At 30.7% G+C, this 16,588-nt stretch overlaps 3 protein-coding genes across 4 annotated transcripts; all 3 read left to right on the forward strand.

The window, feature by feature from the left end:
• Positions 1 to 562: 562 nt before the first annotated feature.
• LOC107031916 (protein FATTY ACID EXPORT 1, chloroplastic-like) lies at positions 563 to 4,866 on the forward strand. 2 transcript variants are annotated; one of them, XM_015233424.2, is made up of 7 exons: positions 563 to 675; positions 763 to 920; positions 2,331 to 2,568; positions 3,537 to 3,704; positions 4,227 to 4,273; positions 4,361 to 4,401; positions 4,499 to 4,866. In XM_015233424.2, the coding sequence occupies exons 2-7, from the start codon at positions 816 to 818 to the stop codon at positions 4,590 to 4,592; spliced, it is 693 nt and encodes a 230-aa protein (XP_015088910.1). In that variant the 5' UTR covers positions 563 to 675; positions 763 to 815; the 3' UTR covers positions 4,593 to 4,866. The 2 variants fall into 2 exon arrangements, with proteins under 2 accessions (XP_015088910.1, XP_015088911.1); XM_015233425.2 differs by having other exon boundaries at positions 598 to 675; positions 745 to 920.
• An 813-nt stretch (positions 4,867 to 5,679) lies between these two features.
• Positions 5,680 to 9,105, forward strand: LOC107001879 (alpha carbonic anhydrase 4-like). Its single transcript, XM_015199833.2, has 7 exons — positions 5,680 to 5,907; positions 6,344 to 6,561; positions 6,847 to 6,953; positions 7,747 to 7,849; positions 8,133 to 8,291; positions 8,406 to 8,459; positions 8,856 to 9,105. Exons 1-7 carry the CDS (start codon positions 5,826 to 5,828, stop codon positions 8,919 to 8,921), a joined length of 789 nt encoding a protein of 262 aa, XP_015055319.1. The 5' UTR covers positions 5,680 to 5,825; the 3' UTR covers positions 8,922 to 9,105.
• A 2,475-nt stretch (positions 9,106 to 11,580) lies between these two features.
• LOC107002626 (UDP-URONIC ACID TRANSPORTER 1-like) lies at positions 11,581 to 16,488 on the forward strand. Its single transcript, XM_015200716.2, has 4 exons — positions 11,581 to 12,216; positions 13,969 to 14,072; positions 15,629 to 15,857; positions 15,971 to 16,488. Exons 1-4 carry the CDS (start codon positions 11,764 to 11,766, stop codon positions 16,115 to 16,117), a joined length of 933 nt encoding a protein of 310 aa, XP_015056202.1. The 5' UTR covers positions 11,581 to 11,763; the 3' UTR covers positions 16,118 to 16,488.
• The last annotated feature ends 100 nt before the right edge of the window (positions 16,489 to 16,588 follow it).

Raw genomic sequence — 16,588 nt, forward strand, 5'->3', positions numbered from 1 at the left:
AAAGTGATAAGTATATTTTTATCGTTAATCAAAGCTTTCGAATCAGGGGAATACGGAATCACTGAATCACCTTCGTTAGCTCCAATGTGAGATTTAATTTAAATTTAAATTTAATTAAATTTTAATATACATACCAAATATACAAAGGTAAATCAAAAAGTTTATAAATAAAAAAAAGTTCAGAGAAATTTAGAGAAGTTAATAGCTTGAAAATAAGTTGTGCTATTAATGTGTTTGTAAGCTTAAATATTTCCTAGCTTACCATCTAATATAGGATCAATTCGCATTTTTATGTGTATTTATTCATGGTTTAACTTAAATACCTCAATACATATACATTATTATGTTAAAAATAAAATAATTAACCTACTTTAACTCATCTTAATATTGTATACTACAACAACAACAAATAATTACTCACCTTGGTGTTTATATCAAAGATTATATTTTTATTGTTATCAAATTTTAAATTTATGTGAAAGTAAATTTTTAATTAATTAGTATGCTTAAATGATTTTAAAAAAAATTAAAAACATGTCAGGAATTCTTGTTTTTTTTTTGGTCCCTGCCCTTATATTCTTTACCCACTAATTATTCAAATATAATTTTAGGGGAAAAATAGATCTGAAGAAACTGTTTGATTTTTCATAAGAATCTGTCTACTACTACTTCATAGTAAAAATCAAAGTTTATTAATTGTATGCACCTAACATTATTTGACTTTCTCAAACTCAAAATACACAGTTTTCTTGATTTTTGTAGGCTGGGAAAATCTTTGGAAGCAAATCAAGATTCAATATCCATAGTAAGCAGCTATGTCTTTAGCAATTTCTCAGCTTTCTTGTTTTTCTTCAATCAATCGCAGATTAGTACAGTTTCACAGTCGACCATTGCAACCATGTTCTACTTTTTCCTTAAAGGTACAATCTTTTCCCTTTTTTTTACATCAAGAATTGATTTTTATGGAACCCCAGAATTTTATTTGTCCATTATCTGTTGCCAAGACATTTTTTCCTCTTAATTTCATTTGGGGTATTGGGAAACTAGTGTTTTCTGATGAATGTTAGGGATGCATCCATTTCTTTGAGCTTGAACCATGTTATAGTTGAAATTTTGTTTGAAGTATGTGTTTATGTTGTTGGTTGGTATCCATAGTTTCAAGAATGGTGATGTACCTCACAGAACTAGTTGATCCTCTTTCTCCCTTGCTAACTACCAAAGAACTTCGCTGTCACTAGTAAATTAGATCATCCCCACTAAAAGACCAGCTCTTTTAGTTCCTTATTTTTTCAGTTTGTATATGTCTGTTTCTGTCGATTGTCTATATGAAAGATCTTCATTCCTTTCACCGGAAGTAGCAGACTTTGTTCAAAGGGGTATGGGGTTCCATTCTAAATAGTGCCTTAAGCATGAAAGAAATGAAATTATGTGGTATGTTATCGTGTCTAAGAGAAAGCTTGCGTCTTGAATCTGCCTGTAACTGTTTGGGGGCTAGTGCTGGGAAAATGAAAGAATTTTAAGAGATGTTGTGTTGCTCTGTTTATTGAGTACCCTTGTATGTTTTTTACTCCAGTGATATATGGTGTAAGACTGTAAGGTTTATCGTGGTGATCATTTAGAGCTTCAATCATCTTTTTTTGTTGATAAGATTTCATCTTAAGAGACTTATCTTCTAAGTAGTGTCTCCTGATAAACTTATATAGCATATTCAGCAATCATATGGTTGGACACAAAAGAATGGGCCCAAATAAAGTAGAATGGTCTTATAGATTTATATAGTCGACCCCAACCAGTTTGTGATTGAGCCTTGAGGCATAGTTGATTGATTGGTTGATATGTTTTGACCACTAAAATTACTTACTTTTGATGTGATCATAATTTATTCAGCCAAAGATTGATGCATACTTCCCCCTTCTGAATATGATTTTGCTCATAAAATAGATGAAAGATGGAGCCTGAAACTACTTCTATATTTATCTTTATAAAACAAGCATATAACATCTAAACTTAGGCCAGAGTGGACCTCTGGGAGCCTAATTTTTCAAATCTAAAATACCCTCAAATCTTCCATGATGCTTCCATACAAAGTTATACTCAATTGGTATCTTATTGTTCTTCTGATTTTAGGAGTTGTACCTTCTGTAAGCTAGTGTATACTTTCCCTCTCGCTCTTTTTCTTTCTATCTTTTCTTGAAGCAAACTCAGAGTTAAATGTTAATTTGTTTGACATTTTAGTACGGTGCCTGACATTTTGTTCTCTAAGGAAGTGACTCGCCATGTGGAGTCTGTATTCCTTCACTTAGACAAACTTCTTTTATCATGGATTTCAGGTAATCTCTATGAGTAACGATGGGCATGGCACAGATGAATCCAGTTTAAAGAGCAGGACCACTTTAAGTTATGCAACTGATTCATCGCAATCACTTAATGGGACTTCATCAAACTCGTATTCTGCACCAGAAGAATATGTCACTGAGAAAGAAATAAATGAGTCAGTGCAAGAGAACTCCAGCAGCCAGCCAAAAAAGGCTGCAAAAATTCATGATTTCTGTTTAGGAATTCCCTTTGGTGAGTTTCATCTTATACTCTGAGGAGGCAGAGGACATCTAATGCTTCTCTATTTAAGAGGTTCCATATTTCATATTTCTCTTCACAATGTGTCTAGTGGTACAAACTAGTGACAATGTTTTACCTTTGCCACATCATCTCCCATTTTTTGTTAACTTGGTCCCTTGTCCACTGGTGAATTCAGCCAGTTTAGACTTTAGAGGTCTTTAGAATCTCTTCAAATTTAGCCCATCACATATTAGTTGATTTTGTTCTTTTTTTAGAAAAAATTCCTCCGTGATCTCGCTGATTATTGAATAAGAAGATGAAGGTGACACAATATGCTCTCCACCTTTCTTCAAATGAAAGCTTAGTGTATTTCCTTCAAGTATTTCTAAATATTTCCAAGTCAAGAATGCCACTTATGAACTTTAACAATGTGCTGATGACTCAATCCTTGGTCCTTTTCTTAAATCCAAGAGTCAGTTGAAAGTAGAACTTTATTGATTTACTAAACAGAAAAATGAAGAGAACTTGACTTTATAGACTAGGATCAAGAGTTGTTATGTAAAGGTCTTTTCTTTATTGGAAATTTAAGCCTATTCATTCACTTCTCATCTGTCAATTCTGTTATGAACATCAGGATAAATGTTTAATACATTTCTTTTAACCTGCAAGACCGCCAATTCTGGAAAATGTATCTCACACGTGAGTGGGCAACACTTATCTGGCTATACCCAGTTAGGTGCACATGTAATAAACTTGGTACATTTCTTAAGCATTTCCTTGAGGGGATGCTCTAAATATAGGCACATCAATAGATAAGTCTTTCAATGTTCTACTGTACTGACACTAGACTACTTTTAACTATTGTATTGTACATAACGTCTATAAAAGCACTAGGCATAAGATACAATGATTTGACATTTTCGCAATCTCTTCTGTTACTTCTTAGGGATCTGGTAACAACTCATTGATTCTCTTCACAGGTGGTTTTGTTTTCACGGGAGGATTTATTGGTTTTATTTTCTCAAGAAATCCTGCCACATTAAGCAGTGGTGTTCTTTTTGGAGGTGCATTATTGGCCCTCAGCACCATTAGCATGAAGGTGTGGCGGGAAGGGAAAACTAGCTTTCCGTTCATATTGGGTCAAGCAGGTATTCGCCGTTTTTTCTGCCTCATCTCTTTGTGGCTGTTGGACAGTCTACATGTTATTGGTTGTGAACCGGGAACACTTCCTTTGGGCATAAATCGTAAATCTCTTCTGATCTGATATCAGGTTTAAAATTGTATGTGATCATAGATATGTTTAATGTTTATTACTCCATAATTCAATAACAATGGCATCCATAATGTGATAGACCTATGAACCGATGTCACATTGATATCAGTTGCCAAGGCTAAATTTTTTTTTTTGTGCACTTCAAATTTTAACAACTTCCATCCACAGTTTGATCTTGCATTTATCGATTTAACTTTTCAAAATAACCTGCTACTAATTGAAATTAATTCAGTGTTTGGATTCACTTTTACGTATTGTGTCTATACAATTGCATGTCTTCTGTAGAGTTGCATATTTTAATGAACTCCATCTTTTCTGGTCCCTGACCTGCTAATACGTATAGCAGATATATTTTCCTTCCGCTAATTCTTTATTTTCCCCTTTTGTTGCCCTGCAGTACTTGCCGCGACCCTTCTGTGGAAAAATATGCAGACCTTCTCACTGGTAATTCTTCATATTGCCAAAGTCTTTCTGTTGGCTTATTCCCAGGATTGCATTATTAAAAAAGGTCTTTTTGTTTTTTTTTTGCAGACAGGAAAATTGTTCCCTACTGGCTTCTTTGCTGCCATCAGGTATTGCAGCGTCTTCTTTTCTTTCTTCTCTTCTCGAGTATTCATTACCAGGTGTAACTGTGCAATGTTGTCTTCAATTTGTTGTTAAACTTTACAGTGCTGCAATGTTCTGCTTCTACTCTTATGTGATACTCTCTGGGGGTAATCCACCACCTAAGAAGTTGAAGGCATCTACATCAGGGGCATATTAGTGAAAATCTCGACACCTGTTGACAGTTTTAGAGTGAGCAAATCTGTTAATTTGCGCGAGTTACATGTTGTCTATGAGGGAGAGTGAACAACGTTTCGATAATATTGGTCTTGGAATGTAGAATGAATTTGCTAAAATGTCATAGGAGTTTGTTCATTAGCAACTTGCTGGTGGCACAATGAATGTTATAATAGTTTGGTTTATACAAATTGTTACTTATGTATGAATCATTTCAAGTACTTGAAGCATAGAATACATTATTTTTTCTTCATATTTTCTCTTCCTATTGTTGTTTTATGGAGTAGTTTCTTTCAATTCAAAGTTTATATTTTGGGTTTTCTTTCTTTTCCCTTGTTAATTTTTGAGAAATTTAGAGTTTTTGTTAATTGATTTGGATATATAACATCATCAACTACGTCTCAATTCCAACCTAGTTATATTTAGACGCGGTTTTACAAATTTTTCATGGGATTGAACCGGATTGATCGACTGGTAGTAAAATCTTATAGAGAAATCGTCATTTATACCCTCTGTTATAAGTTTGCCGTATCATATACATGATCTCGCACAACATAATTAAAGTGAGGGCTTTAATTATCGGCAAATGCTTCTCCCGTATAATTAATCGTATGAGGTAGGATGCTTGTGAAAAAACTAGTTTAAATATGAGCAATTTTTAAAAAAAATAAAAAATGAAATGTTTGAAATTTGACGAAGAATTTTCTATCAAAGAACTAGATATATATACATAGATGAGTAGATTAATGATCCATATTGAAGTATTTTGACAACTTTAATTTGATCCTTACTTGGTTATGATATTAAATTAATGATTATACTAAAATGAGTTTAAGTTTTACCAATAATACACTCCCAAAAAAAATTATCATACAATTAAAATTAACTTAATTATTATTATAAATAAAGGATATTACTATCCACGATAAAAATAGTAACTAATTCACTATCGATAATATTCATTGGTAACTAATTAATTAATTCCTATTTTAATGCCATACATCCCCCATAAATTCCTAAAATAACGCATAAATTTTCTATATAAATTTCACATTTTTTCTTCCATTTTGGTAGTTGCTGGAACCTTTTTTTGAGTTTTTTTTAAATAAAAAAATTACATTTTTTAAAAAAAATTATATATTAAAAGGTTATCCAGCACCACCATCACCTGAACCGCCATCGTATAACGGCTGACAACCTTACACAACCACCAAACATGGCCAATACAAATTTCTTCCCAATTTTGTTTGCATTTATCTTCATTTCATCATACACAATATGCAATGCTGATGAAGTCGGTATGTTATTTCATTCGATCGAAAAATTATATAGATATAAATATGTCAAAAAAGAACTATATTTATGTATTATATGAGTTATAATTGATTCCCCTTTAATGTTTTTTAATAATTTGAAAATTTCGATTCAATTTTATATATATATATATATGTATCATAGATAATTCTGTCTTGATGTTTTATATCAAAAAAGGATTAGAATTATTCTTAAATTATTAGAAATTGAATATTAATTTGATACCTAAAACAAACGAAAGGTAAAGTTATTCTATTTTTTTATGATTTTAAGGTAAGTATAACCCTTTTTTGAATTTTAATTTCACCTTTTTTGACTATGTGATTTTGTTTTTTCTTTCTTATTGAATTATGTTTTCATATAAAATATTTTTGTATTGTATTTGATTATTAATTTTTTTTTTTGACACAATATCAACAGATGATGAGTCAAAATTTAGTTACTTGTTGGGAACAAAAGAAGGACCAGAAAGTTGGGGTACGATTAAATCCGAATGGAAATTATGTGAAACTGGATTATTTCAGTCTCCCGTTAATTTCCGTAATAAGAGTGTGAAAATTACCACTACTATCCCTCTTTTGAAACCTAATTACAAAAATGCCCCTGCTATGATAGTTAACAGAGGTCATGATATCAAGGTACGTAACTCTAAAATAATTATGGTACATTTCGTATTTATAAAAAAATAATTTATTTAAACCTCTAATTATAGTTTATTCGATAAATCGTTTATTTACTAAGACTATAAGCTATTAGATTGAGTCGATTAAAAGTGTATTTCATTTATGATATGAATATAATATATAAGTTAAATCGTCAAATATAAATTTTGAACCTTTTTGTTATAGTAAATGATATTTATCTTTTTGAAATTCTGAATCCGCTCGGATAAATAATGAGTCCAATCGAGTTTTTTTTGGCAGTTGCAATGGGAAACAGATGCAGGAAGTATCAACATTGATGGTACTGAGTACAGATTACAACAATGCCATTGGCATACTCCTTCTGAGCACAAAGTCGATGGAAAAAGGTTTGTATATATATATATATTATATTATTTTTATCTCGATTTACGTGACATATTTCATTTTTCGTGAGTTAAACAGCTTAAATTTGACTAAGAATTTACTTATAAAATCTTCAAAATTTTTAAAATGAAATTTATTTACTATGAAAAAAGTACTATAAGTTACAATAATTGACAATTTAAAAAATATAAAAAAATATATATAGTCAAAGATAGACTTGTTTTGAATCTCGAAATTCGAAATGTGTCACATTAATTAGGACAGAGTAAGTAATTGTTATTTGAGTTTGCTAGCTAATTGGAGATCTAGTAGAAACTTGAATTTAAATATTAATTAGTTGATATATATCAAAGGGAAACTTACATAAATATACTATGATAAATAAATATTTACCATTTATAGCAATAATAATTTTTTTTCACTTGACCACTTTTAATTTATTTATAATTCAAGGTTAATACATATTACGAAGAACAATTTATTATTTCACATATAATACAAGTTTTAATGATGGATAATACAGTTATCGCACATTTTAATACACTTATAATACAATGTGACAATTTTTTACCAAACAAACATAATATATTTCAAAAACAATTATAATTCAAATATATTGCATACATAATTCACTTTTAATACATATTACAAATTTATTACAATATTGCTATAAATGGTAATAAACAAAAAGTATCGCTAAAATCAGTAATTATTTATTAAAATGTATTAGTTTATGTAATTTTTTCTATATCAAAAGCGAGAATGCTGACACAAATAACGAAAAATCTTTTACAGTTTTGCTATGGAAGCCCATATGGTTCATCAGAGTGATGATGGTAGATTAGCTGTGGTTGCTATACCCTTCAAAATTGGAGCACCTAACCCTTTTCTTGATGAGGTACCTAATTTTTTCAGTGTTTGATATTCGCGTTACGTCAAATTTATCTAATTGAAAGGATAATGACAAGTTTATGTCACTTGATTTGGAGTAGGACACGTGTAATCTATCATATCACTTAACTTCAATCTAATGTCATAAATTTTGTTATCATTATCTTTTTCGTCTACTCAACTATGTAATCACATTTAATGAAGGATTGTTATTACTTGACCTTATCGAAAAAATTATATACTAAATTAATTTTCAAATATTTTAACGAAATTTTTGATTTTGCGACCAGTTAATAGGCCACGTGAAGAGAGTTGATGATAAGGGTCTTAAATTGGGACTTGTTAACCCTCAACAACTTGGAGTCAAAGCTGAACCTTTCTATAGATACATTGGTTCACTCACTGTTCCACCATGCACTGAGGGTATTATTTGGAGTGTATTATATGAGGTATTCATTTGAAAATTATTTATATAAATTATATTATTATACAAAAGGGGGAAAAAGATATTTTATTTTAATTTTTTAATTTGCAATTATTGACTATTTTTTTGGCTAATTTAGGCAAGGACTGTGTCAATGGAACAAATGATGGCACTAAGAAATGCTGTTCATGATGTAAGTATTAAACTTCTCTTTTAGATAATGTTTGAGTTAGCTGATTAAAAATAACTAATAAATATCGAATGCTGAAAATATAATTTTTTAATTTTATGAATAAAAAATTATATGTAGATAGAAATATTAAAATTAATCATAAGATGTTAGTGTGTGTGGTATCACATGTTAAACTATTTTAGATTAAAAAAGTCGTGAGTAGATTCGAAAGGGAGTCTTTCAAGAAGTAGTAAAATTGTCTCTCAAGTTCGAACTTTAAAGAAAAAACCACTAATATATTTATATTAAGGTAAATTGTCTAATCACACTCGTTTTAGTGCTCTCCTTTATCGAACCCTGTCACTGTTGGATGCTTTACGCGATTTTAATATTGTTTTTTTTTTATTTTTTTAACAGGGATTTGAAGCAAATGCAAGACCAGTTCAAGGCTTACATAGAAGACCAGTGTATCTAGCTATGTAAAGATAGATGATGGCATGTTAATTTGTAAAGAAAAAAAAAAGTGTTTCTTCATTGCAATATTGTTGTAATTATGTAAATATAATCTATTTATGGTGGTCAAGTAATTGGAAATTATCTTTTAATAGATATATATGAAAACCAATTAAAAGTCACATATATATAGTTGAGATGAGGTTCACATGTATATCTCAAAGGAAATATATATATATATATATATGCTTGTCTCTTTTTTTTTTCTTCCAAAACATGCACACTATCTTATTTTACGTACCGATAACCTAAAAAATATTTATTTTTACATAAATAGATCATTTATAACTCAGTTAAAATTTAAAAGAGAAAAATAGAGGACAACAATTATCTTCTCTTCAAGTTGAGTTTTTGTATAGCACAAGAGGTTATTTGTTTTTTATAAAATCAAGAAATAATCAAAGTTGAATAATACATGATTTGGAACTTGTGAGTCGTGATTAATGACTTTGTTTGCATTTTTTTCACGTGAATATTAGAGTTTTATTTGTAATATCGTTGAATTTGTGGCATACGATATATAACCTACATAATACGTGTTGTAGTTATGACATATAATGTGTAACTAACAGAAAAACATGTGTTTTCGTTTATTAATATTGCATATATATATTATATGACATACGATACGTAAGCAAACATAATACACGTTGTGTGCTTTCTACTGATACAATTATGTTGTACAAATGCAAAATGTATCATAATTAGCATAAAATAATTGACTAATTAATCCCTTTGCTTCCATTAGTAGTCAAAGTTAGAAGTTAAATTTTATTTAAATATGTAATTTAGCTTTTAATTTTGTTAATTTTTATCAATATGAAAATACGATAATTTATGAAACTATTTACGCTTGTCAAATTCTAAACAATCCTATTAAATTAATACTTCATAATTCATAAGTAAAATATTATAAATATGATTTTATAGAAGTAGTAAACTGTAGATTGATTTCTAATTAATATGATTGACAAAAAGAAAGTAAATTAAATTGACTAATTCTCAAACTTGACTCATAAGTCAAAACTCAAAAAGTAATTTAATGAGGTATAAATATATGTTTAATTAATTATAGTTAATGTTTAAATGTCTAATTATATATGTAGGAATTAATCACTTTGTACTCTTTTTTTTTTGTGTGTAATACAAAGAATAAAGTACTTTTTGGGCCTTTTTCACTTTTTATGTTTGTGGATTACTTTTTCTTTTTAATTTTTTCTTTCTCATTTGAAAAATAAAGTACCTCAATTGATTGTGAAATTTGTTTCCCTTCTTATATTATAGTATAGTCTAAATAAAATATGGGATTGATTTTAAGTCTATCAAAAAAGTGTCTAAATACAAATTTATCAAGTAGGATCAATAATTAACATCACATTTAATTCTTTGTAACATCTTTATTTAATTCTTTTAATATAATACAAACACGAGTTACACATTTATTTTTTTTAATACTATCATGAGTGTGTAAATTTTTGAGTTAAAGAATAAAAACATACTTAAGGTATGTAATTTTATTACTCCCTCTATTTCATTTAGTTTGTCATTTTTTTTATATGCATATTAAGAAATTATAAATAAAAAGATAATTTCACTAATTAATTCCTTTTAAAATTTCTTGGAGATTTTATAAACAAATGTGAACACTTGAAAAAAAAAATCATAAGAAAATATAGAAAAAACTTAATTAACGATTTCTTGATTTATTAAGGCTAATAACTAATATGAGATAACTATTTTTAGTAATTAAGATAATCAATTAATAAGTGAAGGAGAGAGAGAAAATTTCGAATCTATACCATTAAAAGTAATTTTTCTACCTAAACTATCATTAATTGATTGGCGAAACACACCTATATATACATTTATTAGACAAAAATATTTGCGTAAAAATGTTTGTAAGCAGGTTTACTCATAAAATCTTGATCCACTTAACATATATCATGACTCTATTTGCGTACACATTAATATTTTAAATATATATTAAGTTGACTTCTTTAAAACATTAAACTCTCCCTTTCATGGATATCAATAACACGACATAAGCAAGATCACGACTAACAAAGGTAGACAAGAAAATGGTGGATTTCATTGTTAGAATAAATTAATTTATACATTAATAAATTTAGAACTTTAACCTAACATTCATTTATTTTTAGATTTGCTATGGACTATGATCGAATTATTTTTCACATAGAGTGTCACGTGACAAAATTTTTAAATAAAAAAGAGAGTATACACATATCATTATAAATTAATCGAGATGTGTTCGCTAACTGTTGAGTCATAGTTTGGATAGCAAACTCACACCTTTAATATTTCAGATGTGAAATTAAAAAATTTGAGATACTCTAAATGCATTTTTGACACTTAACACTTACTCCTTCTTTCTATATTAATTGATCATTTTTCTAAAATGGACATTCCACTTTGAAAAATCAAGAAAATACTAATTAATTTTTTTCTCTATATTATCTTGCAAGGAATTATCTTCTTCTTTATAATTTAAAAATAGGAGTTTTATTTTTTACCTTATTTGGTATTCCCCTTAAATAATTCAAATTATGGGGGAAAATGTTTATTTATTTTAAAAATTATTTGTTTCTCTTTCTTCCACCTGTACACACATCTAACAAAAATTCCCAAAAAACACACACATTACATACTAAAAAACCAAATAAAAAACATAGTAAAAGATTTCCTCAATCTGAGGAAAAACAAAACATACATTCTCATCAACAAGATTTACTCATTGAAATTTTCTTGAAATTCCTTCACAAATTCAAGAATTCACTTACCCACAAACCCAAAAATGTCATCAGCACAATCAGAAAAACAAACCCTTTTCATTGCTTCACTTATCATCTTCTGGTACTCATCCAACATTGGTGTCCTTCTCCTAAACAAATTATTACTCTCAAACTATGGTTTTTCTTTCCCTATTTTCCTCACAATGTGTCATATGTCAGCTTGTGCTGTTCTTAGCTATGTTTCCATTGTTTTCTTAAAGATTGTACCTTTTCAGAGGATCAAATCAAGGTCTCAATTCTTAAGAATTGCTACTCTTAGCATTGTCTTTTGTGGGTCTGTTGTGGGTGGGAACATTTCTTTAAGGTATCTTCCTGTATCATTCAATCAAGCTGTCGGTGCAACGACACCGTTTTTCACAGCTTTGTTTGCTTACCTGATCACTCAGAAGAGAGAAGCTTGGATTACTTATGGTTGTCTTGTTCCTGTGGTTGCTGGTGTTGTGATTGCTAGTGGGGTATGTGGAAAAATGCTTAAAGATTTGATTTTTGGGTTAATTTTGGAAGTTTGGTAATTTGCTGTCTGTTGATCTTGCTGTGATTTGTTTTTTTTTATGTATAAAAGAGGATTCTTTGCTAGTGGGGTGTGTTAAAAATGTTTAAAGATTTGATCTTTGGTTCAGTTTTGAAGTTTTGTTCGTTTGATTTCTATTGATCTTGCTGTGATTTGGTTTTTATGAGTAAAAGATTAATCTTTTTCTTGTTTTCTGAGTGACCCTTTTGGATCTTTTATGTTTACCCTAACTGTAGTTGATCTATACTTGCTAGTACAAAATTGGAGGATTTTGAAGTGTGAATCACTGAGTCTTATTGCTGTGATTTGGTTTTAATGAGTAAAAGAGGAATCTTTGTCTTGTTTTCTGAGCCTTTTGGGATCTTCTATCTTTTTCTCGACTGTAGTTGATCTATACTTGCTAGTACAAAATTGGAGGTTTTGAAGGTTTTCTTTTGAAGTGTGAATCTTACAGCTTGAGATCAGATCTGGGATTTGTTTGCTCTTTTAATACATTATGCAAATTCTAATGTTTTTTCTCTACCATGCACTTATATTGTTGAAATTGATTTCAAATGTTGTCGCCATTTATGATTAATAGACTTTTAACAAACTGAGAGATCCAAAGTCTGCTGGTGAGAATTTAACAGCTTGTTTGGATGGTTGTTACCTATTGTATTGTATTCTTAGTTTAAATGCTATGTTTGTTTCGATTGTTACTCGTATTGTATCCTTAAATCCGTCGTTACATAACGACAAAAAGTCCCTTTTATGTAGCACCGATTTGGTGCGATCACGCCGTTACCTTAGCTTTTGTTCTCATTTTATCTTTGCTTATTATCTGGTAATCCTACTTTATTCTTAATCTTCCTTTTTATAATAGTTCTACCTCATGTCCTACTTCTCTTATAAGTTTGTCCATCAAATTGTTCATGTGTGCATTATGTAACAATGGAAAATGATACATTCTATCCAGCGATTGTATTCATCAATACATATAGTACAATACATTACAATACATGAAATGATATGTAATAACCATCCAAACAAAGTAGAGGATTTGAAGTAAATAGGAAGTGTTAATTAACTTTTCCAAGTTTTAAGTAATAAGCAGGCTTGAAAAGCTGGAATATTTGTTCTATCATGTGACAAAACAAGGTAATGTATAGCTTTCTTACCTTATTTGAAAATTAACGAAAATGTTACCACCTTAATACCTTGTCATCGGATATTTTGATAAACTCCAAACCTGTCAAGTTTCAAGTTATATTTTCTTCAGATAAATATGACATAAATTACCTTTTGAGAAGAGTGAAAATGGAAGAAAGGTTTTTATACAAAATCACGTGCTTCAGGAAAATTACCCTCTAATTCTTAAGGTTTATCAAAGATGCTAATAATTAATGGAGAGTAAGCTAAATTAGCTTACTGAAGTTGCAAATATAGTTTGAATACAGTCGGGAGTAAGTGAATGATATTAGTGTAATGGCTGTGCACTAGCAGGAATTACCTGTATGCAAGATATTTTGTCTTGTTAAATCCTCAGTCTATTTTGCTTGTTGGTTCTTGAAATCACTTACACCTTCATAAGAGAAAACATTCAACATCTTGAATGTAAAACCTCTTCAACTGGTTGACATCATCTATTCTCTTTCCAACGACTCATTTACTTGATGTGATCTTTTAGTGGTTTGATAAGTATCTTAATTGTTGACAGGGTGAGCCAAGCTTCCACCTTTATGGATTTATCATGTGTATAGGTGCAACTGCTGCTAGAGCCTTTAAGTCTGTTCTTCAAGGCGTCCTTCTTTCCAATGAAGGGTTAGTAATTTCCACTTCCTGCCATCTGTTTAAGTTTTTAGTATTATAGTTCTTTGTTGGTGGTTCTTTTTTTTATCCTTATGCTAGTCAGTTTATGGAAATATATACAACCATGTTCCTCCGGGTCTATGTGAACTCTCACTCCACAACAATGTATTTCTATGTATTTGCGGGACTTTTAAAAGATGAAATGGAATGAGGTAGTCTTGGGACATATTCGCATTGTGAAAAACAGTTTGACAGCAACGGCAATGAAACCTCTTGACTTTTTTTTGACAAGTCCTTTACCTGGATCATATGGCGATGCAAAGGGTTATTAAGGAACTTATGTATGCAAAGCTTGTAAAATATCTAGAAAAATGGCTGCCCTTTCGGAGTCCTATAAGGAGGTAGCAGGTTGGCCATCAATCTCCCTCAGCAGTGAGTGATGCTGAACAGTTTTCTTATGTGTCCAGTAGTAAAACAAACAAATAGGTGTGCAAAAGTGTGATATACTTTACTTCAAACCGTTGAAAAGTCTGCGGCACAGAGGAGGTGTTAAGTTTTGAAGTCAATGAATTGAACTAGAACGGATAGGTTGATTGGCTTGAAGAGATGTCCCCACAAATCAGTTGGAAGGAATACACACAACAATATCAAAATTGTGCAATATTATCAGGCCTTATCATGGACATAGATGGGTTGAGCAAACCTTAACAAGTCCATCAGTACAAGCCATGCAAGGATAACCACATATAAAGGACAGAAATGGGTGTGAATCCAGGAGCTGACAAGTTAGTATCACAAACATAAGGGCCCAGATTATAAGGAGGCCCAAATGGCATGTTTGAAGCCAAATGCCTCCATAAAGATCCAGTACCCAAATCCAGGTACACAAGCACACAGCGAAGTTGTTAAGTATCATAATCGGTGCTCGAAACTGTTCCTTGAGGAGAATATGAACTACTGTTTACTATGTTGCAGTTTTGCTATGCAGTTATGTTCGTTAGGGTATTTGTTCTTCGATAAAGTTAGGTACTTCCTAGAACAATGTTGAAGGGGGAGAAGGTGGATGTCAGGAAAAGGAAAATAAAAAGCTAGGAGATGTAGCTTCTCTTTTCGCATAGTAGATTATTTGAAGGAAAATGATAGTGGAAAATTTAAAAGGGTTGAAAGACCACAATGAGGAGTCAAAAGTCCTTTGTTGCTCATTTCCACTTTTTGTATAACAAAAATATCATCTTATCCAGTAATATGTCAAGATCATCTTGTGGATTTGCAAGTTTCCAAAGATTGGAATATGAGAGAAGATAGCTTTTGGTGTTTCCATGTGATCAAAAGTTGTGGTTGATTTCCATCTCCAACACTTAAACGACCATCACTTCAGTATATATTATCATATTTAGCCTTGTCATGATTTTGATAAATTATAGCTTATTTCATTTGTTTCGCTGATACATGTTATGTTTCACTTTTATGACCTCGTTTGTAACCTGCTGTTTTTATTTTTAGGGATAAATTTTACTCCATTGATCTTCTGTTTTACATGTTATATTAACCTGCTGTAATTTTTTTAGGGAAAAGTTGAACTCCATGAATCTACTGCTTTACATGTCACCAATAGCTGTTCTAGTTTTACTGCCTGCAACGCTCGTAATGGAACCCAACGTGATAGATGCCACTATTACGCTTGCTATAACACATCGATACCTGGTCCTACTTATTTTGATCAATTCTATAATGGCATATGGGGCCAACTTGTTGAACTTTTTGGTAACCAAGCATACTAGTGCATTAACACTCCAGGTTTGCACTCTCCTCCTCTTACCCCTTCCCCTTTTTTTCCAATTTGTAGTCATATTTTAGCTTACTTTTACCTATTTTAAACAACTTTGTTCTATGTGCATGACCATTTGTAGGTCCTAGGGAATGCCAAGGGTGCTGTAGCTGTTGTTATCTCAATACTTCTTTTCCGTAATCCTGTTACTTTTATTGGCATCGCGGGCTATGCAATGACTGTCATGGGGGTTGTTGCTTATGGGGAATCCAAGAGAAGAATCAAATGATCTCAGACACGGCTTTCTTTTCTGAAGTCGTGAGTCCCCAGTTTTGTTTCTTGAACATTAGATGCACGGTAGAGTTAGTGATACATAGATCATCATTGCAATGTAGTGGCCAACAGATCAAGAGACGAAATGGAAAAAGGGTCTGGGGCTGGAAAATCATTTCCATTCGTCCCTTTTGTTCAAGACGGATAGGATGTATGCAGTTGTATTGGTTTCTCTGTTGTTGCACTAACGTTATAGGGGACGAGGGATGGGAACTGTTAAATTCTTCTGTTATAATTCTTTTTGCCAATGTGATAGGATGTATGTAGCTGTATCAGATGATATCTTGTTACAGTAGATCAATATAATCTCTTGATGCTTTTCTGTTATCCTATTGCTATATATATATTTGTTTGTTTTTGTATATGAACTTCTTGTACAACTGTATTTGAAGCAAGAATATAACCTTAGAAAGGGGGATCATCTTGT

Source organism: Solanum pennellii, chromosome 10 (assembly GCF_001406875.1).
Source record: "Solanum pennellii chromosome 10, SPENNV200".
Classification (NCBI taxonomy): Eukaryota; Viridiplantae; Streptophyta; class Magnoliopsida; order Solanales; family Solanaceae; genus Solanum; species Solanum pennellii.